This window comes from Diceros bicornis, chromosome 13, assembly GCF_020826845.1.
Source record: "Diceros bicornis minor isolate mBicDic1 chromosome 13, mDicBic1.mat.cur, whole genome shotgun sequence".
In the NCBI taxonomy this organism is placed as follows: domain Eukaryota; kingdom Metazoa; phylum Chordata; class Mammalia; order Perissodactyla; family Rhinocerotidae; genus Diceros; species Diceros bicornis.
In genome coordinates, this window is record NC_080752.1 from 22,745,951 (window position 1) to 22,768,460 (window position 22,510).

General features: G+C 55.2%; 1 protein-coding gene across 1 annotated transcript in view; it reads right to left on the reverse strand.

Annotated features, from left to right (window-relative positions):
* The window catches only part of CFAP74 (cilia and flagella associated protein 74), a 65,118-nt gene extending 42,952 nt beyond the window's left edge, over positions 1-22,166 (reverse strand). Inside the window, exons 1-15 of the mRNA XM_058552002.1 lie at positions 22,100-22,166; positions 20,249-20,333; positions 19,989-20,135; positions 18,736-18,834; positions 17,373-17,477; positions 12,313-12,486; positions 11,572-11,682; positions 11,072-11,174; positions 10,029-10,186; positions 8,515-8,719; positions 6,505-6,663; positions 4,997-5,170; positions 4,181-4,299; positions 1,546-1,612; positions 1,008-1,097 (exon numbers count right to left, since the gene is read on the reverse strand). Coding sequence (XP_058407985.1) covers positions 1,008-1,097; positions 1,546-1,612; positions 4,181-4,299; positions 4,997-5,170; positions 6,505-6,663; positions 8,515-8,719; positions 10,029-10,186; positions 11,072-11,174; positions 11,572-11,682; positions 12,313-12,486; positions 17,373-17,477; positions 18,736-18,834; positions 19,989-20,135; positions 20,249-20,333; positions 22,100-22,166 — 1,863 coding nt within the window. The remainder of the gene's footprint in view (positions 1-1,007; positions 1,098-1,545; positions 1,613-4,180; positions 4,300-4,996; positions 5,171-6,504; positions 6,664-8,514; positions 8,720-10,028; positions 10,187-11,071; positions 11,175-11,571; positions 11,683-12,312; positions 12,487-17,372; positions 17,478-18,735; positions 18,835-19,988; positions 20,136-20,248; positions 20,334-22,099) is intronic.
* Positions 22,167-22,510: the final 344 nt, after the last annotated feature.

Below are 22,510 nucleotides of genomic sequence, written 5' to 3' on the forward strand. Positions count from 1 at the left end.
ATGGATGGACTTTGAGGGCATTATGCTAAGTGAGATAAGTCAAACAGAGAAAGACAAATACTGTATGATCTCACTTATATGTGGAATCTAAAAAATGAAACTCACAGATACAGAGAACAGGTTGGTGGTTGCCCGGGGTGGGGAGTGGGAGTGAGAGAAATGGGTGAAGGGGGTCAAAAGGTACAAACTTCCAGTTATAAGATAAATAAGTTCTGGAGATGTAATGTACAGCATGATGACCATAGTTAAAAAAAAATCAGTGGACACCACAGAGTTGTAGAGAGGACCAAAGTCTTCTGAGAAGAATCTCAAGGTCTTCTCTGACCTGAGGGCCAGGATTTGTGGGAATTTTTCCAGCATTGATGTAGGTGCTCATCTTCTCAAAACACCACATTCACGTTACCCATCTAAGGCCTGGGTTAGAGCCCAACGTGAGCTAGCACTGGGACAGAGGCCCACAGTGGAGACATGGGTCCCACACTCAGCCCATTTCACCCACACTCCGGGACGCACACTCCCGACAGAGGCCCCATCTCAGCCCAACTCACCTACACTCTGGGACGCACACACCCGACTTGGGCACCATGTTCAGTCCATCTCACCCACACTCCAGGACGGTCAGTCCCAACATGGGCCCCATCTCAGCCCATCTCACCCAGACTCCAGGACACACACTCCCGACGTGGGCCCCATCTCAGCCCATCTCACTCATACTCCAGGACACACACTCCCTATGTGGGCCCCATCTCAGCCCATCTCACCCACACTCAGTGATGCACACTCCCGATGTGGGCCCCATCTCAGCTCATCTCACCCACACTCCAGGACACACAGTCCCGATGTGGGCCCCACTCTCAGCCCATCTCACCCACACTTGGGGACGCACACTCCCGATGTGGGCCCCATCTCAGCCCATCTCACCCACACTCCGGGATGCACACTCCCTGCACTGGGGCTCCCAACCAGGATGTCCCAAGAAATGTGGGCTCAAGTGGCTTTGAACTTACGGAACATTTTTTTGTTGAACACTTCAGTGGAACAGAAAATTCGCCCGTCTGAGCCAGAAATGAGACATTTCCTTCCAGATCTTTGTTTATCTAAAACATAAAACAGCCCAACCACCATGCACGTTTGTAACTTACCCAGTGACACATACTGCATTTATATAACCACAGCCTGGGCCGGGCCTGCCTGCCGCCCACCAAGCTCGCGTTGCACCAGAGGGAGGGGTCTGCAGAACCTGTCTAGGAGGGGTCTCCCACTGGCCAAGGCCTGTTAGAACAATAAACACACCCCATATAGACCCAAGAGCACAAGTAGATCACACCCACTGGCTAGTGACCCAGAAGATCCGCCTTGTAATTCTGCCTAGCATTTAGGAATATGTTTTGGAAATAAAACAGCAACGGGGCCCTGCTGAGACGCCAGTGCGGCCTTCCTCCATCACGACGTTCTACAGAGACCCCGATCCCACCCACCCTCTCTCACCCCGGAATGAGAAAGATTGCTCTTCACATTGTGTGGTTTGGGAACTGAGACACTCACCATGGGCTTGAAGGTGACCAGCACTTCGCAGGACATCCCGGCTGACATGGGCCCAGGGGGGTCAAAGCTGCGGGCACAATGGTCCACAGCACACACCCCATTAGCTACACGCAGAAGCCAGACACTTGCTGCCCCACGTAAACGATATGGTCGGGCGGGAATCGACTGCGCCTGGAGCAGACACTGAGCTGGGCCCTAGGGATGCTCCCTCCCGCCTGTCCTGGGCGCTAAGCCCCCTCCCAGTACCCCGTCCACAGGAGACGCTCACGGAACGTGTGAACATCTGCTGAGAGAGTGAACGGATGAAGGAAGGAAGGAAGGAAGGAACGAATGAGGCAGGTCCCCAGGGGCCAGCTCCACAGGGAATAGATGCCGTGGGGTGAGCAGTAGCCATGGTCCCCCTGGGGACAGATGCCAGGCCTGGAACCACGGATCTAGGGTCTTAATACCAATGTGAGGCAGTGTGAGCCAGAGGAGGAGCTAAAACCGAGCTCCACTTTCAGCGAAAGAGCCAGAAAAAGAGCCCCAACTTCACAGGGAGACTTGAAGGGAGCTAGTCTGTCTTAGTCTGGATCCTGGGGGAGGGAAAGAAACTCCCCAAAGAGTTTCTAACACTAGGTCTATTTTCACAAGGTTGGATTTAACCTAATGTGTTTGGATTAGAAATACACAAGCTAAAAATTTAATATAAAACTTTGTCCCTGGCTGGTAATGTCCCCACAGCACGGGCAGAAGCAAATCCAAAACCTCTCTCATGGGAGGAAAGCATTTTGGTGCAGACTACACAGACTCCCCGAGGGTAGAGTCCCACCGGTGAGCAGATCAGAGTTCCAGGTCTGAAAGTATGGGCAGCAGCCAGTGCAGCAAAGCGCAGGGCTAACCTCCGATGACCTCAGAGGTAGAAGTGTGGAACAAGATCTTGAAATGACTAGAGACATCAACGGAGAATTACAGATGTGAGAGAAGAGCAAGACACTGTCAAGAAACACTCGCTGATCTGAAAAAGAACTTACAACATTTAGAAACGAGAAATATGACAACCAAAATAAGAGACTTAATAAGCAATTTCAACAGCCGATTAGATACAACTCAAGAGAAAGTGGGGGACTGAGTGACAGACCCGAGGAAACACCCGGAACACTGCTCAGAGAGATGGCGAGATGGGAAATACAAAACAGGTGTCAAGAGACAGGGAGGATGGAATAGAAAGGCTTCAGGTAGAAGTGACAGAAGGACAAAGCGGGGGGGGACTGGGTGAGGGGCTGAGAAAAGTCCACAGTTGCTCAAAGATGGGAATCCTCAGATTCGGGAAGCATAGCGGTTCTAAGCAGGTCTAAGAAAATCAGTCCACACCAGACACGTCGTGGTGGAATTGCAGGACCCCGAAGACAGGGACGTCTCAAGACAACAGACGTTAAGCTAGAAAACCTGCAAAGAACAGGACGAAGGCTGACTTCTCGACAGCAGCAACAGAAACCGGGAGACAGAGGAGTATCCTTGACACGTCCAGAGAAAGTGACTATCAGGGAAGCCGGTGTCATGGTGACCCCCCAACCTGGGCCTGCAGACACCCTCCAGAAACCCCCAGATCCACAAGAACAAGGAAACCACCAGTAATCCCCGTGCGGTCAGCCTGACTAGAAGATGGAATAAATTGGTGATTAACACCAATTTCCAGCAACGTCTCTCCACGCAAGCCTCCACAAGAGCTGAAGAGTCTGGAAAACTGCAGGGAAGAGAGAAGAGGGAGCAAAGACCCTGTGTCTGACCTACAATCAGCCCCCAGAAGAGAACAACATGTCCTACGCAGGGAAGGCTGGCCAGAGCCCCATTCGGTGAGCAGGGGTCACTGGGAGAGACCACGGGAGCCCCAGCCTGGAGCAGCCCCAGGAGGGCACTGGTGGGGAGACGGGATGGCCCCTTGGAGGCTGGGCCTGAGGACCCTCCTCTGCTCCTCACGACAAAATAGAAGCAGGCACTCTCCAACTAGGAGCCTCAGAGCCATCTTGGGCCTCCAAACCTATCAACAAAAAGCTGGAAGGAATCAGGAGGTGGAAGAGAAAAAACTTTCTTAAAAACGCAGACAAAATGGTAAAAGGTGGAGAAAAAGAAAGACATAGCAGAAGCCCCAATGAAGGTCACCATGAGAAAAGGAGGGAAAAATAAAATAGAAAAGAAGAAAGCAGTAAAGGGGGCCAGAAAGAGACTCACAGACGTAAAGGGAGGTCCGACTGCTGCATCAGCAGGGCCTAGAGGAGGGAAACTGGGAACTGGGACAGAGCAAAAGTGAAATACGGAGTTCTCGGAGGCAGCCCCAAAACAGAAGACAGCCTTAACCTTCACGCTGGAAAGGCTCACCAACTGCCCGGGAAATCTCACCCAGAGCGTCCACATCAAAACACAATGATAGGGAAGGGCCACGTGGGCCGCCAAGCCACATGTCAGGGAACCCTGAGCTGGTCTCGGAAAACTTCGGCCCAGGAGATAGAGCAGCCGCCTTGACAAACTCCCCACGAAGATTTATGTGCAGACAAAGTGCTGTTCAAGTGTAAAAGCTCTGGTCACATTCTGAGCATGCAGGACCCGAAACTACCCGAGACGGACACTGTCCTCGCCCAGCCGAGCGTCCTCTTACTCAACGTGGATGAAGTCCCTGAGATGCTCCTCCACACCCACCAGCGTGCAGTAGTTAATTGTGTAGGTGGCATTGATCAACGTGATCTTTTTCTTGTACGCTTTGCCAATATCAAAGTCCTAGAAAAACCAGAGAATTATTACTCAAAGCTTTCTGGTGGCCACTTCAGAGCGAGTCACAGGGAAGCTGCAGCTATGAGCGCTTGCCCGGAAGAGGGCGTGGGCTGATACAAAGGAAGGGCTCTAACGGACAAACTGACGAGCATCCTAGGAGAGTGGGAACAATTCCCAAGGTTGCCCGAATTACGAAGGGCCCCTCCACGGGGCATACGGAGAGCAGGGCCAGGGCGCCTGTCTTATAGGGGCCCTCCCTACCCTGGGCGCCAGCGGTCGGAGTTGGGCCGGAAAGGCTCCGACAGCACAGGCACCCGCCTCCACCTGATGGACCCGGGATTGCATGACACCCCAGGAGCCAAGCCTCCTCTCTCCTGCAGTGTCCGGCAGATGTGACCGATGAACACCCCCCTCCTCACTCACTCAACCCCACTCAGCACCCCCTGAAATCGGTCCTTTGGGGCTGGACTCCCTGGGGTCACCGCACGTGAGTTGGAACCCGCCAATCAGAAGGGGCCTGGCCAGTGAGTGCCCCAACATGTTCCCTTCCTGGGATGCCCGCAGCTCGCTGTGGCCCCAGGATCAGTACCCTCCTGGGGCTGGTGTCTGACTTTCCAAAGAGATGGAATCTCCTACCCTCAGCACCAGGTGAGGACAGTGTCCCTCTTCCTCTGGGACGTGGGCGGACCCTTGGCGGGCTCACCTTGAAGTGGATGAGCTCGGGTTTGCTATTGAAGGGGCGCCCTTTGAACTCGCGCCCGGACACCACCTGCTTGTGGATCACCCCCCTGCGCAGCCGCTCCATGGTGCGGGCCAGGATGTCCTTGTCCATCTTCGTCCCGCCCACGGGCTTCAGCTCCACGTCCTCTTTTGGCACCTGGGGTTTCAGAGGGACAGCAGCCCAGCTTGAGAGCAAGCCCAGGCTGTGCAAGACGCTCTCTGCTCAGGGTCACCAACGGCAGCTTGTGAGCGACAGATGCTAACAGCACAGAGCCCAGAGTGGCCAGTGCCAAGGGAAAAGCGTGGCACCCAGCGGGTCACTCAGAAAGCCTGATGTTAGCAAGGCGGGTAGTCCTTACTTCAGAGAAAGAAAACCTGAGAAGAGCGGAAATGTCCAGGATTCTGGCAGACCTCTGGGAAATCATGGCAGACAGGGAATTTTCTACATTTCAAATCAGGCCAAGAGAAAGTTTTCTAAAAGTTGTACAGGGAGCAGCATTTTCTCGAGTGGCACCAATACAGGTGCCCGCTGATTGACATTATGACTGAAGGCAGTCCTGAAGTGTTCCTTTCTGAATGTGAGTCCATTTGGGGCCTTGGCTCCAGGTGAGCAGGGCGGACTCCTGCCCTCACTCTCCTGGGTGGGAGGCCAGCCTGATGTCCTGTTGTCAAGGCACCTACTGCCTTCCTGTGGGTAAGTGACCAGGCCTGAGTAGAGCAGCGAGGGTGATGGGTCCTGAGTTGGGAGCGATGGGCTCTGGCCCTGCCTCTCTCTTGTTGGAGGGCCTGGTCAGCCAGGCTTCCCCAGAACCAGCAGAACCAAATGACTTTGTCCCTATAGCAACGGGAACCAATCTGGACACAGGCCAGGGCAGGTGATGCCCTCCCAGGTGGCCGCCTGGCCTTGGCTGGCCGATGCATGGACAGAGCCACAGCCTGTGGCAGCTCTCCTGCTGGGTGCAGCGGACACTCACTAACAGCTCGGCTCACAGAGCTGTGTCTGCTCTTTCAGAATCAGGATGACCAGTGCTCTAGACCGTGCACGTTTCTTGAAAAGAGTCTGCCAAAGAAAGTTCGAACTCATGCCTTTTTCTAGAAATATGTTTCCCTAATAGTAAGCCGAGCAATTAGGAATTGTTCCTCCAATCCGCCAGCCCCTCGGCTGTGTCCCTCTGTGTGTGGCCGACCACCGAGGCCCTGCAGCTGTTGCAAGAATGGGGGGACGTCTGGGATCGCGGTGTGCACATTGGCTCCCACGGGGCTCTGCGAGGGGAGAAAGGCGTGTGGTTTGGAGGAGGGAGGCGGCCGGGCAGTGGTGAGTGTGGGAGGTGTGGGAGGCTGGAGGCTGCAGACACAGCCGGGGGAAGCTGCAGAGGGCCGTAAGCCAGGCTCTGAGCAGGCCTCCAGGACAGGGAGGACAGAGATGGAGACGGATGAGAAGACATGGCCCGGGGCCAACTACGAGAGATTCAGAAGTACGAAGGCAGTTACCTGGGACAGCTTATAGTCTTCATTCCACAGCCCAGAGATTTCTGGCTCAGCCGGCGTTTCATCCTCCCAGTTGACGTTCCCGGGGTCCCCCTGGACAGACTCACTGGAGACGGCTTGCACTAACCGAGAGGTTTCAGGGCGTGCAAAACTGTCGTTCTCCTGCGGTTAGGGAGAGGAAGACTATAGCTAATTCTAGCAAATAGGGAAAATACAGATCAGCAAGAGGAAAATAAGAATCCTCGGAACCCCCCAGGGCACGCAGCATTGACATCCTGGCACTGTTCTTTGGTTCTTTTTATCTTTCCTCAGAGACTAGAGGACACATTGTTTGGTAAATTTTTCCATTTAAAACATAACACATGGGCTGGCCCCGTGGCTTAGCGGTTAAGTGCGCATGCTCCGCTGCTGGCGGCCTGGGTTCAGATCCAGGGCGCGCACCGACACACCGCTTGTCGGGCCATGCTGAGGCCGCATCCCACATACAGCGACTGGAAGGATGTGCAGCTATGACATACAACTATCTACTGGGGCTTTGGGGGGAAAAAATAAAATAAATAAAATTAAAAAATTAATAAATAAAATAAAACATAATACAAGTATCTGTATACACCATTAAATATTTTTTTCCAATGCCCACAAAGGAGTCCACAAAGTGCTTCAACTTAAGGATGTGCTGGAACCCTCTTCCCTGACCCTTAGCTGCTCATCATTTCTAACCTTCCCTGATACAAGTCACCCCCTGGGAAAGCCCTCCGGGGGTGACCCTGGAGGACACCTCTTCTGGGACTGGGCTTCATTGGCCTGCTCCTTCATGCAGAGCAACTGGCTCTGCGCCAGGAGTGGGGACACCGTGGGGAACCAGCCAGACGGGGCCTCCCTCCAGGGGACGTCAGACAAGAAATAAGGACGTAGATGGAAGGTGACATTGCTGCGACTGTGAGAAAGGCTCCCAGGGAAACAGACGGTGTGGAAGCAGAGATACGAGGGCCACTAACTTAAGGGTGGGCAGCGGATCAGAGGCCGTGGGAGACAGGACGAGGGGAGGAAGGGGAGGGGCAAGTAGCTCATGGTGGAGTGGACGAGAGGTGGACGACGGGCAGACTCCCTGGCAGGCGCGGCGGGCCTGGGAAACAGGAAAAGACCTAGAATGCACCGTGGAGCAGAGTGAAGACCCCACAGAGGCCAAACATGCGGAAGCCCGAGGGGACTCTGCGTTGGTTGGAGGCAGTGACCTTGACCTTCAGGTTTTGGGGCACATGAGGGCAGAAGCAGAAGAGCTACACGGGGCTCAGAAGGGGTCCTGACGTCCCTAGCCCACACCCTCAGGGACAGGTAAACAGGTCACCTACACGGACTGGCACAGAGCCCGCCCTCAGTGTGAGTGAACGAATGAACGAATGGATGAGAGGAGAGCTGCCGGTGTGCGGGTGATGAAGAGTGTCTGGCATCACGGCAAGACACGCAAGTGGGGGAGAATAGTGCACAGCTCCTCCCGCCCGTGACTGACCCTCGGTCTTGGCCTGGCTGTTTGCTGGGGACAGGTGAGGTGGCCTGAGCCAACCTTGCGGGGACCCCAGGGCTGTGGGTGTCCCCAGGGGTGGCTCCCGCAGCTCCACCCTTGCACCTGAGCCGTCACCCGGGAGAGGACAGCTCCCAGGTGGACGCCGGCTGACCTGCGCCCCACCTGCTGCAGAGAGGAGCCGTGAGGCTGCCCTGTGTCCCTCAGAGGGAGCCACTGGGGCAACATCACCGGGCGCCTGATGAGGGCACGAGGCTGCACCAACCCGGAGGCTGAGTGCCACGGCGACCGGGGCCTTGCGGAGGAACACGCCGAGAGCAAGGAAGAGGGGACGGCCTGGCAGTGGGACGGACAGCTTCTTCATTTTGATCTTAGTTGGAGAGGTTTATACAGAGATTCAAAGCACGGTCCCCGACACCTGTGCCAGGCCCTGCAGGTCTGTCCGCTCCTCTGCAGGGGCGTGACTGTTGACTGGAGGGCGTCTCGCTTACCAGCGGGTGACAGGGCGTCACTGCTGCGTTCTTCCCTTCACAGAAGTCGGCCAGATAGCTCCACGTCTTGTCTCTCAGAGTTGGGCGGCCCTCGGGCTTGGGGGGCGGGTGTTGTTTCTTCCTCCTGTCTTCCTCCTCAGCCTCCTCTTTCAGAATCCGACTCACAATCTCCTGCTTTCTGAGCTTCTGCTCCTCCTCAAAGGCGCTGTGGGAAAACGCCATCTTGAGAGGCTGAGAGCAAGCTGCCAGCTGCCCTGGGGACCCCAGGAGAGATGGTGTGCTGGGCAGAAGCTCGGCCCCCAGCTCGGTCCTTGGTACCCCTTCCCCAGCCAGGCTTGGGGGTGGGGGCAAGCTAGTCCTGGAGTAAGCCCCAGGCTCCTATGTGATCAGACAGACGGAGCCCAGAGACCCTGGACTTGAACCTTCAGCCCAGCCCGGCCTAGTCCCCACAATAAACCTTGACCCCTCATGAGCTGCCTCCTGCTCTGGTTTCCGGGCTGGCAGCTGGGGGTGCCCCCAGCTGAGGTACAAACCAAGGGCAGCATCAGGGCTGGAGGTCATTCACTCATTCATTCATTCATTCATTCAAGCTGCTCCTTGCTGATGCCTCCTCCATGCCAGGCCTGTACCAGACCAAGGGACTTGGAGGTGGGCAGAGCTGCCCTGGGAGCCCCCACCAGGGCGGGGTGATGGCAAAACCGCGACTTCCAGAGGAGAGACAGTGTCCCCAGCGAGAGGGCCAGGAGCTGCACCTGGGCAGATCCTAACAGTGACCATGATCAGGGATGGGGGCTGGGAGTGGGGAAGTGACGGGTCCTCCAGGATGAGGCACTGAGAGAACACAGAAATTACCAGAACGTCATGTGCAAGGCTGGAAAAGCAGAGAAATGAGGCAGGAGAGGTGGGCAGGAACAGAAACCTGATGTGCGGATCTCAGGAAGCCCACTCCCGTTGGGCGCCGGGAGCAGGAGGCCCAGTAGGGACCCTCATCTCAGGGTGGGCGCAGCCTGGGGAGCTGTGCATGGGGACCGTGCAGGGCTGAGGGGGGCTCAGGGTGAACGGCGGGGGTGACAGGTGCACTGAGAAGGCAGCACGGAGCACAGGTTTCGGAGAGACCAGAGAGCGCAGCCCCACATTGGGGAAGAGCAGGTGGCCTGCAGGCCTCAGGAGGGGGAGGTGGCCCTAGGGGACCAGCAGAGCCCAGAGACAGGAGTGAGCAGTGTCGGGGCCTGGGAGCAGTTCCTGAAAACCAGGTCCGGAACCTGGGGGGCTGTACCAAGGGCCACAGGGGGCGGAAGGGGTTGTGCTGAGGCCCAGGAGAGGCCCCGCCTGCCGGCGTCTGGACAACAGAGTGAGCAGAGAGGGCTGGAGCCCCCATTTCTGCACCCACATGTCCATCCTGGGCGCAGGGGTTGGGGCACAGAGAGAAGAAGCTTCGCTAATTGTGACGGATGCCCCCTCCCACCACCCAGCAGGCACCCCCCTGGGGTGCCCCCTTGCCCCCTCGCCCTCACCGTTTCTGGGCCTCCAGCTCCTGGTGCCGGCGTTGATGGACAAGGTGCTTGAAAGCGTCCCCGCCTTGGGCCAGAATCGTCTCCTTCTCAGCCTGGGCCTTCTGCTCAGCCAGCTCTGCCTTGGCCTGGCCCCGCGCTTGAAATTTCCGGAGCGTTTCCTTGGGAACGGAGACACAGAGTTTACAGCATTAGCACGTGTGTGCACACCTGCACAGGCGTGTGCACACACACACACACCCTGGAGCTTGCTGTTGAATCGGTGTCTTTAAATCATCCTGGAGAAGCCCGAAGTAGGCGTTTGCAGAAATCACTACCACTCACCCGGCCCACACCCTCCTGTTGTCCCCGCTCCTCAAAATCCTCAGGGCCTCCCCAGCTGTCTCCACAGCTCTGCACAACTGGCCCTCTCACCTCTGCTCCCTCCCATTTCCTGGCCACGCTGGGCTTTCCTCCAAGAGGCATGCTCTCTCTTGCCTCCGAGCCTTTGCAGACACTGTTCCCCTCCTTCCCTCTCTGCTTTCCTGGCCTAACTGCCACACCCTCAGGCCTCGGGCCAGGATGGTGCTTCCTCCAGGAAGGCCCTGGACCCTGGCACATGGCCTCACTGAGCCCTGGTTCCCCTGGAGCCTCGTCATCACAAGACTAGGCCCATGAGGATGGGGTCGACTGCTCTCTTCCTTCCTGAATCCGGTGACTGGCTAGTGCCGGCACAGACCCGTGGGCAAGAAATCTGTGGTAGAAGCTCAGTAAATTCCGAGGCAGCCACTGAGGGGTGAGTCTGAGGACACAGGGCTGGCTTCCCCAGGAGCAGGGGCTCGGGAGGGCACAGCAGGGCAGGTGGGCGGTGCAGACTACTGCCTGGATAGTGCCCTGCCCGGACGGACGCCCTGCCTAGATGGTGCCCCGCACGGACGGTGCCCTGCCCGATGGCTGCTCTGCACGGACGGGCTCCTAGAGGCTTGCCCTAGGGCCCTGAGGGTGTCAGGAGGCGAGGCTGGCCCACCAGGAGGGGGCGAGGACAGAGGCGCGAGCCGGGCGCCTACCCGGTTCGCAGTGATGTTGTTCTTCAGGGCCAGCACGGCGTCCATGCGCCTCCTCATGTGCTCGCGGGACTCCAGCTCCTCCCTCCTCTCTCGCTCGCGGATTCTGGAGGAAGGTGCATTTTTAACCGGGGGGTACTGGGGTCATGTTGATGTGCAATTACAGAGTGGAAGGAGCCTTGGGTGTTGGTCACAACCACCAATGAGATAATTAAACATGAGAATATTAAAGGTAAATGAAAAAGTGTTGTGGCCAAACATAAATCGCAAGGAAACACTGAAACATGTTTCTCTAGACTAGAGGTTCATCGCACCTATGGCCGGTCTTCTGAAAATCAGCAGGCCATCAGCTCAAAACTAAAAATATACATTTACTCTTTTTTGATAAGGTGATGATTTAATAATAAAACTAGAGAATTTCAAAACAAAGGCAAATTATCCACATTCTAGGTTTCTCCTCCCAGGTTCAACAGGAGGAAAGATTCTGGGAGAGAAAATGCTACCTTCCCAGGGAGGCCTTCAGGAACTTCACCGCGATCCTGTGGTTCCTCTGGGCATCTTCCACCAGCTTCTGGTGCCTGAGCCCGTGCTCCTTCTGGAGGCACATAGACTTCCTGCAGTGACGCGGGGCAGCGGGAACAGAACACATGGGGCGTCTGCTCTACAGGCGCCTCGCCTGCTGACCGCCCAGAGAACAGGCGTCCTGAAGAGCTGGGCTCGTTTACTTAGCACCCATCCTGGGCAGGCTGGCACCGAGGGCAGGATCAGGACTAGCAGGTGGGGAGGGACGGCATGAGGACCCTGCAGCTGTCCAGGGACTTGATCCCACAGAAGCAGCAGAAACTTCTGCGGTAGGTTGGATAAGGTGGGGATTGGGAGCAGGGGGAGGACATGTGTACAAGGGCTGGAGAAGAGATGCCCCATCGGTGGGGAGAGTGCTGGGTCCAACAGCCTGTGACACACCTGGGGGCGCTGGCCCTGCCCTGCCCCAGAGCCCAGCTGAGCAGGAGACTCCTTGACAGGGGCCGCCCCTGGGGAAGGTGCAGGGACTGAGCCTCAGGAGGATGGGTAGATGGGGTCTGGGAGGAAAAGTGGACGTAAGGGCAGAGAGAGGCAGGCATTAGTGACTCCGGCCCGGGGTGTGGGGCAGGAGTGGGGCTCCTGGCTGGCTGGCTCCAGAGAAGCAGCGGTAAGGAGAGCAGAGGAAATAGCAAGGCCTGGGACCTGCAGGCCTGGCCGCCTACCTGACCCTCAGCAGCCGGTTCCTCTCCGCCGTCCTCAAGGCCTCCTTCTCCTTGCGGAGCTGCTCGGCTGCCTGCACCTGGAGGCACTGCCTGGCAGCAGCCGCCTCTTCTTGCATAAACTTGCGAACGTCTTCAAGTTGCCCCTCCTGGATGGCAATGTGCCACATGGCACTCCTTGCAAACAAGAAGCACTTTTGTTTATGTCAGTCAAGGGGTTGGAAACCTGGGGCCGTGCCCTCCGTGGAGGATTCACTCCAGGGATCTGAGGAGGGCCCGGGCACCGAGTTTTGACAAACACAACCGACAGGTCAGCTCTTCCTCTGAGGAGTCCTCTGGGCCTGCAGGCACCAGAGACTGAGGCTCCCCCTTCACCAGCAGCACTGCCCACCCCTGCCACCTTCACACCAAGTCTGACCCGCTCAAACCTGGTCCTACCCTTCTCGAGTGTCCACGGGCACTCACCTGCTCCTGCTCCCTACCTGGCCTGAGGACTGTGTGGCACTCCGAAATATGCCAGGGACACAGGTGGAGATGCTACCTGTGAAAGGGGCTCCCTGGTGCACTGGGATGGTGCCGTTCCGGGAGACAGAGGCCAGGAGGAGTGCTTGGCATGGATGGGAGGAGGGCTGGGACCATGAGGGACAGTAGGTCAGGGTGACTTGGCATGGATGGGCAGCAGGGATTTTTGGCACGGCTGATTGATTATGGGGTCCCTAGGCCTGAATAAGATGGGGATCCCTGGGCCGGCCCCGTGGCTTAGCAGTTAAGTGCGCGCGCTCCACTACTGGCCGCCCCGGGGTGGGATCCCTGGCGCGTACTGACGCACGGCTTCTCCCGCCATGCTGAGGCCGCGTCCCACATGCAGCAACTAGAAGGATGTGCAACTATGACATACAACTATCTACTGGGGCTTTGGGGGGGAAAAAAAAAGATGGGGATCCCACTAAAGTCCCACTTTCTCTGAATAATCAGTGTGGTCAGTCAGAGGGATGATAATGGAAGCCGGCCAGAGAGAGGACACTGCCGGCTTTGAAGATGGAGGAAGGCGCCAGAAGCCAAGGAATGCAGGTGGCCTCAAGACACTGGAAAAGGCAGGAAATGGATTTTCCCTTAGAGCCGCCAGAAAAGAAGGCAGCCCTGCTGACACCGTGATTTTAGCCCAGTGAGACCTGTGTTGGGTGTGTGGTCTCTAGAATGAGAGATAATAAATGTGTGTTATGTGGAGCCACTATGCTTGTGGTGATTTGTTACTTCCGTGATTGAAAAGGAATGCATGGGCCGGCCCCGTGGCTTAGCGGTTAAGTGTGTGCGTGCCGCTGCTGGCGGCCCGGGTTCAGATCCCAGGCGAGCACCGACGCACCGCTTCTCCGGCCATGCTGAGGCCGCGTCCCACATACAGCAACTAGAAGGACGTGCAACTATGACATACAACTATCTATGTCATAGATATAGGGCTTTGGGGGAAAAAAATACATAAATAAAAATTATAAAAAAAAAAAAAAAGAAAAAAGAAAAGGAATGCAGTTTAGAAGGCTCTTGAGCTGGTCCCACAGCAACAGGGCAGCCCCGCCTTGGGTGGACAGTCCTTGAGGGGTGTGTGGCTAATGGGAAGCTGCACGGAGCCTCCGGTTAGCACAAAGCCATGAGAGCCTGCCCATAGTGTCCTCCTCTCTGGGCCAGACTCCTGACACACACAAGGACACAGGGGCATCCACTCCCGACACACACACACACAGGGACACGGGTGCATCCACTCCCGACACACACACAGGGACACGGGTGCATGCACTCCTGACACACACACACTGACACAGAGGCATCCATTCCTGACACACACACAGGGACACGGCTGCATCCACTCCCGACACACACACACACAGGGACACGGGCACATGCACTCCTGACACACACACAGGGACATGGGCGCATGCACTCCCAACACACACACAATGACACCGGGGTGTCCACTCCCGACACACAAAGGGACACGGGCGCATCCACTCTCGACACACACACAGGGACATGGGCACATCCACTCCCAACACACACACAGGGACATGGGTGCATGCACTCCTGACACACACACAATGACACAGAGGCATCCATTCCTGACACACACACAGGGACACGGGTGCATCCACTCCTGACACACACACAGGGACATGGGCGCATGCACTCCTGACACACACACAATGATACAGAGGCATCCATTCCTGACACACACACAGGGACATGGGCGCATCCACTCCTGACACACACACAGGGACATGGGTGCATGCACTCCTGACACACACACAATGACACGGAGGCATCCATTCCTCACACACACACAGGGACATGGGCACATCCACTTCTGACACACACACAGGGACACAGGTGCATGCACTCCTGACACACACACAATGACATGGGGGCATCCACTCCCGACACACACAAAGGGACATGGGCGCATCCACTCCCGACACACACACAGGGACACGGGGGCATCTCAGAATGGTTTGCCCAGTGGAGAGCCCTGGCTCACGTGAGTCAACTCTGTGAGGACCTGCACATTGCATACACTGAATGCTGCAGGACAGAGCACACACCCATGGTTGTGCCGGTTAAGTAAGGAGATTTAGGGGAGGGTTCGCATGCATCTTCAAGTGGACTAAAAAGAAAGTCAATGCACAGTCTGGCAGCAGCCAGGCCCACACGAGGAGCGGGCAGGTCAGCTGCTGGGCGCCAGGGCTGCGGGAGGAGAATGTCCGAGCAGGTGGCAGCTAGGCGGGCCAGCAGACTGGTACAGACACACAGGGATGGAGAGATCAGCAAGGATGTCGAGGGCCGTGAGAGGCAGTTCTCGCTGTCAGAGAGGGGAGGCACAGACACGGACAGGGAGACAGATGACCCTCGGTTTGTTGGAACAGGAATTCCAGACGTGAACTCATGGTTTCAGGACAGAGAGGTGCGGGCCTACTTCCTAGCTCTGTCTACCCCGGGGGGTGGGACCGCATCACCCTCGTAGCAATGGGGACACCCGGCACCCAGCTCCAGGTCCCTAAATAGCATGCTTTACTGGAAGAAACCAGGGCTCCTTGGACACTGCTGGGTCCAGGGCTGGGGCGGGAATGAATCGGGGGGCTGGGAACACGTTGTTTCAGAAAGTGCTCAAAGGACAACAGCAACATGTCGACAGTGCACAGGAGGCAGCCGAGAAAGGCCCCACTGGCCAACTACGGGGTGACTGGAGCATCCAAATACATGACGGTGGGACAGATTAGAACCCCTGAATCTGGAGAAACCGGAGTCTGCACTAACAGATCAACAGACACGGAGAGGAGAAAGTTGTTCTTTATAGTACAGAGCTAACTCGTACGTCTAGGACGAACGATGAGTTAGAAAATTGCGCTTGGCAACCGTCATCAAATAATTGATTCAGGCTAGAAACATCAATGAATGCAAAAACCAGTGCCTGGAAGGGGACAAGGATGGGATTTTCCAGAGTCTCAAAGTATCTAGCCACAAATCACACGTTAATTTCCAGAGGAAAAGTGTAACTCTGCCTTGGAGAGACTGGCTGACACCATCTCAGTCCAGTGATCAGAGCCCCCCTGACAGGAAACGGGACCCATCCCCAGCATGCGTCTTGTCGGGAGGACATGGCATCTCCTGGGGCATCAGAGCCAACAGCCATGCGGAGACATCCCACAACAACTGGAGGGACCTTTTCTGGCCCCTAATCCTCAAATGTCAAGGTTGTGAATGTCGTGGAGGACTGAGGGGTCCCTGATGGGAGCTGGGACAACCCCAGGCAACCCCCCAGGTGGGACCCTCATGCTGAAAGGACTTCACCGGGACACTGGGGACAAGGGGATACTTTTTGCTATTTTTGCAAATTTTCTGTCAGTTTGATTGTTTCAAAATTAAAAAGTGTTTTAAAAAGTTAGTGGACGAGCACAGCAAGCCAACAAAGGCAAGGCTGACAGGGATTCTCTGGCTCTAGCAATGACCACCGCCCAGCCCGGGCGCTGGCAGGTGGGCCCCGGCCTCCAGGCCAGCTGTCACAACAAGGACTGCAAACGCCCACCAGTCCTCCTCGCTCAGGACGGAGCATCCTGCCCCTCCCACTGGTTTATAGGAGGTGTCATGATTTAGCCCCAAGGACAGAGAGATCAGGTTGGATGTGCCTAAATCACCAGCGGAATGAGTCAGAGGCTGATGCCAGGCCTGTTGGGTTAACCCCAGGGGAGGGGGTGGGAGTGTCGGCTGCCTGCGCGAGAGGTTTTTACACAGCACAGGTGTGGCCTGCGGCAGCTCTGGGCTGCCCATTCCCAGCCCTCTCTGTGCCTTCCTGGGCGGCTGGCAATGGAAAGCTCAGAAGCATGTTTCCCAGACGTGTGCGGCCAGCGCGGCGGGGCAAGCAGAGACACAGGCAGGGGTTCTGTGAGGGCAGCGGGGCACAAGGCAGCCGTGTCTTCTGACCCAAGCCCGCCACAAGCTCCCCGATCCTCTGGCAAGGACACCAGCTCCCCTGGGGGCCCTGTGTGCTGCGTGTTTGCTTGGGGGTTGTTCCTGGGATTAGCCTGGAGTCGGTTTCTCTAGTTCTGTCAGTCACTCTGGGAGCTGTTTACACCCCTTACTAAATCCCTATTTTGCTTAAAATAGCTAGAGGCAATTCTGATGTTTATAACCCAAACTCTGACCAGCAAAATATTTAAAACAATGCAGCAGTCCCTTTTCTGGGGGATGCTTCTAGAAGAGCTGTGAAGCACTTTTTACAAATGGTGCTGGTTGTTCTGTGGAAATACGAAGGGCAGCAAACAGGAAAAAGAAGCTGATCTCGTGTTTCCCAAGCCGCAGACCCAGAGAGTGAAAACCACTCTGAAATGTGAAGTCCTATCCTTTCAAGGATTTCATTTAAGGAGTTCCCTTTCAATTTCCAGGCAGCTCGAACGTCAAGTACAGATTTTATCCTCTATCTTCAAACTCTGACTTAACCAACAAGCCGCTGAGGCCAAGCATCCCGCGGATGAACCCGACCCCGCTGGCCATGCCCCCACCCGCCCGCCCCAACTCACTCGCTCTCCTTCAGCACGGCCTGGGTTTTCCACTGCAGGTCTCTCTCGTTCTCCAGCTCCATGCACAGGCGTCTGGATGCTGCCTGGAGGCGGCCCACGGCTGCCCTGAGTGTCACAGCAGTGGGAGAAAAAGAGGGGAACGCCCGTCAGGGCCTCAGCCACCTCGAGAGCCCCTGCGGGCCCAGACCTCCCACTGAGGCTCAGCGACACCGTCACCTGGCCTCTTCATTTTCAAACAGAAATCTGTCTAAACTGACCAACAGGGAGGGCAAGGAGGATATGTCCAAGAAGGACTTCTCTGTGCCCACTCTTGCTGATCAGAGGGAGCGACCCACAGGCTCGGCTGCAGCCAGAGAGCCTGCCCCTGAGCCCCCAGCTCTCTCCTGGCCCCTCATCTTCCTCCAAGACCAGGGAGCTGGCCTCCCTGGTTGCCAGCCCCTCGGACCAGCAGGTACGTCTAGGTTTCAGCCCAGGAAGGACCTAGCACACTCCCCGAATGACCAGAAGCAGCTGGGCGGCCAAAAAGCCACCCAGACACCCTCTGGGTTCTGAGCCCACTCTGGATTCTTACTTCACCTCCTGCTTCCCTCCCAGATTTGCGGCTCTCTGGGAGGTTGTCCAATCCCCACAGCTGTTATGTTGTGATACACACACCTGTCGTGGGGATGCTGGGGTGAATGGTAGTGGGTGGGGTGAGGGCCGGGTGGGCAGGACAGAGACGTGCATGTCCCCAAAGACCTTGCCTCTAAGGGCAGGAGCGGTCGAGGCCGTTTCCGTGGGAACGGCCTAGAGGGACACTGACCAGAGGACCTGGCTGTGCGCAGAGTGTGGACCTGCAGGCATGAGACCTCCTCACTCGCCTGGCCCTGCCCCTTGTCACTCGCTGGTCGCTTAAGGCAAAGCCAGTCCTGAAGCTTCCTCTCCAACCCCACCCGCCCCGTCCCCACACTGTCCTCACAGGGCCAGCCCCTCTCTGCGGGCAGCTCCGGGCTTACACAGACATTCTTACTGCCCAGAATGCTCCCTCCCCGTCACTGCACGGTGGCTCGTTCTTGTCACTCGGGTCCCAGCCTGGAGGTCACCTCCTTGGGGTGGCCTCCCCTGGCCACCTGCTTCAAAGAGACCAGCCTCCTGACCTCACGGCCACTGGCTTTCTTGTCCTTGTGGCCATTTTAGGTTGAGTCTGTTCCCACTAGAGGGCGGCTTGCCTGCTCTCCCGCCCACCTGAATGCAGGAGGTGCTTCTGACACGTCAGGAGTTGGTGAATGAAGGCACCTCTGCTGCTCACGGGGGAGCCCCATGGTCGCCCACCCGATGCACTTCTGATTCCCTGCCCCGTTCGTGACCAGAGTAGACCACCTACATGTTGTTGGCCTCTCTCTCCGCAGCCAGCTTGGCCGCCACACTCTTCTGCTGTTTGGTGAGGAGATCCATCCTCTGGCGGCAAGCACGCAGCTCCTCTCTGAAAGCGGAAGGCAGAATCCGGACAAACTGTTGCCTGAAACCCAGTCCCTCTGCCTCACTCTCCCCAGGGCACCTCCGACTCTCCCCCACCCTCATGGGGGTGGTGGGACCAGGTGGCGCAAGGCCCAGGCCCACTCACAGTCGCCAGGGTCATTTCCCTCTGGCTCCCCCTTGCCCAGGCCAGGGGCTGTGGTCCCCTCATCTTTTCCAGGGATTTCTCTAACACAATCAGCGCATGAGCAGGGTCTTGTCCATCTGTTTTCTGAAAACCCTGCCAGGGGCCACCTGCGTGACCTCAGCCCAAAGGGGTGTTAATGTGAATCAGCACAAATGAATGAGCCCAGGTGTGTAAGGGGCACCTGGTGACAGGCCCGGGAGGGCTGCACAAAAGGGCAGATGGCCGCAAGGCCTCATCAGCCTTCTAGAACACGCAGACCAGACAGGACAACCAAACTCGGCACATGGGCCTGGACTGGATCTGGGTTTAGGACACGGGATCTAAAAGACATCCGGAGGACACACGGGGACACTGTGACACAGAGCTGCTCTACAGCGATATGAGGAGACGCTGTGAGCTTTCTGGGGTGGAGTCATGGTGCTGAGGTTATGTGGGGATGGTTTTATTCCTTTAGGAGACACTAAAGTGTTTAGGAGTAAAGTACCAGGAGGTCTGCAATTTGCTTCCAAATAACTTGGCAAAAAAAATCACAGCTAGGACTCACCAACACACACACACACGGAGAAAGACGTGATGGGAAAGGGGAACAGTGAATCAGGGTGTGGTACACGGGCGACAGCTCTGCCATTTGTTTCCAACTTTTCTGTACGTTTGAAATTTTTCTTTACAGTATTTGGGGAACACAGTCTATTGGGTCACTGCTGACCAAGCTAGAGTGGACAACGGGGCACCCCATGCAGACGGGGCACCAGCAAGGCCGAGGCCCAGCGGGACTGGAGAGGGCAGCCTCTACACACTTTTGGTGACAGCCCAGAAGGCAGGAGGAGGCCTGTCCGCCCAGGCTCCAGCCCCAGGGCCTGAAGAACGGTGGGCTCAGGCAGCTGCCTGAGCCAGGGCAGGCAGGTCCAGTGCCCCGACCACCCTCCTCTCGGCCATGGCCCCGTCAACCTCCGCTCCCCTCGGCTGTCCGTCACCTCATCTTCTGAATGAAGAGGTCCTGCTCCCCGTGCAGCTTATCTAGGGAGTTCAAGTTCTCCCGCAGGTGTGACGCCTGAATTCTGTCTCGGACAGTGGCTTTCTTCTTCCTTCTCTGGGCATCAGCGTCCTGCTCTTTCTCTGGACTCAACGCAGAAAGGACACCAGCTGCCATGGTGCGGCGAGGGCCTCCCACGTGACTCAGCCCCGGGCCACCTCCACCTTCCACGGGAGCAGGCTGCCTGCCCAGATGGATTACCAGCTGCATCCCGAGTCAGCATGGTCCTCAGCCTCCAGAGGAAGAGATCCCACCTCAAACTTTGCATCTTCTAGTTTATCTCCTTCTAGAAATTGAGGCAAGAGTTAAACAAACAGAAAGCAGACCTAGGCATTCAAGTCTGCAGTTCTAGGACAAATCTCGACGCCTCAAACTTGATGGGCAACTATAGTGATGGTGCCTCAGAGCAACGGTTCTCAAAGCATCGTCCAGGGAACCCTGGGGGGGTTCCCTACAACTCTTTCAGGGCGTCTGCAAAGTCAAAACTATTTTTGTAATAATACTAAAACATTGTGTGTCTTTTTCACTCTCGTTTCATAAGTGTACAGTGGAGTTTTCCAGAGGCCACGTGACATGTGATATCACAACAGACCAATGAGATGCCGAAATGCGAATCCTGCCATCTTCTGTTAAACCAGACGCGTTCTGTTCCATATGACAGGTTCATTATTGCTATTTTAAGTGATTAAATAATTATAAATTTTTTTCAACTTTAATTTTTAATACAGTAAACATTAAAAGATACAACTTACACAAACAAAAGCTCTTTGGGTCTTCAATAAATTTTAAGAATGTAAAGGGGTTCCCTCACAAAAAAAGTTTGAGGATTATTGTCTTAGAGAATCACTGCAGACTTCCAGCAAAACACAGCAAATTGAACTATTGGGTTTATCTCCTCTCCTTCATTAAATCTCAGTAAAAATGACTGAAAAGGAGTTCTAAAAGGCACCAATCCACAGTCACAAGGCAAACAGGACAGGGAAGACAGTGGATGAAAGAAGGCAGCACCATTTCAGAAGATGGGAAGTTCACGGGCAAGTGGCATCTGACCTACGACACGACAGCGTTGGAAAAGGAGCTGGGATGGTGGGGTGGAGGGCCGAGGAAATTAGTTTCCAGATTGAATTGTCCTGTCCAGTGCCTAGCACCAGCCCAAATGAAGGCATAGCTTAGAAAAATTTCAGGTCATCAGAGATTCTTTTTTTTTAATCTAAAAGCTTCCAGGAAAAGAAAACAAAAATAAGTCACATCCAAAGGATTGGAATAAAAATGGCATCAGATTTCTCAATAGACACATTGGAAACTAGAAAACTATGGTCTGCCACCTTCAAAATTCTCAGCCATAATTTATCTTTCTTTTAATTAAAGACAGAATGAAATAAGCTCCCCCTTTGAGAGAAAATATAAGTTTAAAAGATGTAGCATCTCTGAAAATAGATAACCAAAGGGCACCTATAAAGCACGTCGCTTGTGTTCATTGCTGCTGAACGTGTGTTATTTGTGCAAGACCTTTGTTACTGTGGGAGACCAAGATTGGCCACCTCAAAATACGTCCCTTTACCTTGATTATTTTCTCTGAAGGACATTTGACCTTCCCCTCCCAAACTTCCTAAAGAATTTAACAAAGAAGCCCTGTTACAGAAAGGAGCCATATGATAACTGTAGTATAATGAAAAATAGATGTGATAAGAACGGCACCAACAAGCCCATGTTATCAAAAATTCTGTCTCTCCAGCCACATTCCCTAGGTGGCCCTCTAAAGAGTTGTCTGACAAACATTTGTATTTCCATCTCTATGTGAATTGTCTTCTTCCCCTCTGAAATCCCCAACCACTACCCCAACATCCTCCTTTGTCTATCTGAATATGCTATTTAAGGTGAAAGCCTCCACCATTTGTTGAGAAACTCAGTTTCCCTGGTTTCTCCCACGTATACATGTTATTAAATTTTGTTTGATTTTCTCTTGCTATTTGGTCTCATGTCAATTTAATTTGTAGCCCAGCCAGAAAGGACCCAGAGTGGGTGGAGGATAGTCTTCCTCCCCTTCATTACCATCTTCCATGAGAGGGACGTTGTCCCAAAGCTCCTCTTCAAGGAATAGGTTAGCATCTTCCTCCATCTTGGGAACCAGAAATTAGCTACAAAAAAAAAAAATACAAAATATAGATGAACAAGATCATAGATTTTTTTAAAAACCTAAAAAATTGGATTTCAGGGCCGGCCCCGTGGCTTAGCGGTTAAGTGCGCGTGCTCCGCTACTGGTAGCCCGGGTTCGGATCCCGGGTGCGCACCGACGCACCGCTTCTCCAGCCATGCTGAGGCCGTGTCCCACATACAGCAACTAGAAGGATGTCAGCGATGATGTACAACTATCTACTGGGGCTTTGGGGGGAAAAAAATTGGATTTCATAAAAATTAACAATTTCTCTTGAAAACAGACATTAGGAAAATGAATAGATAAGC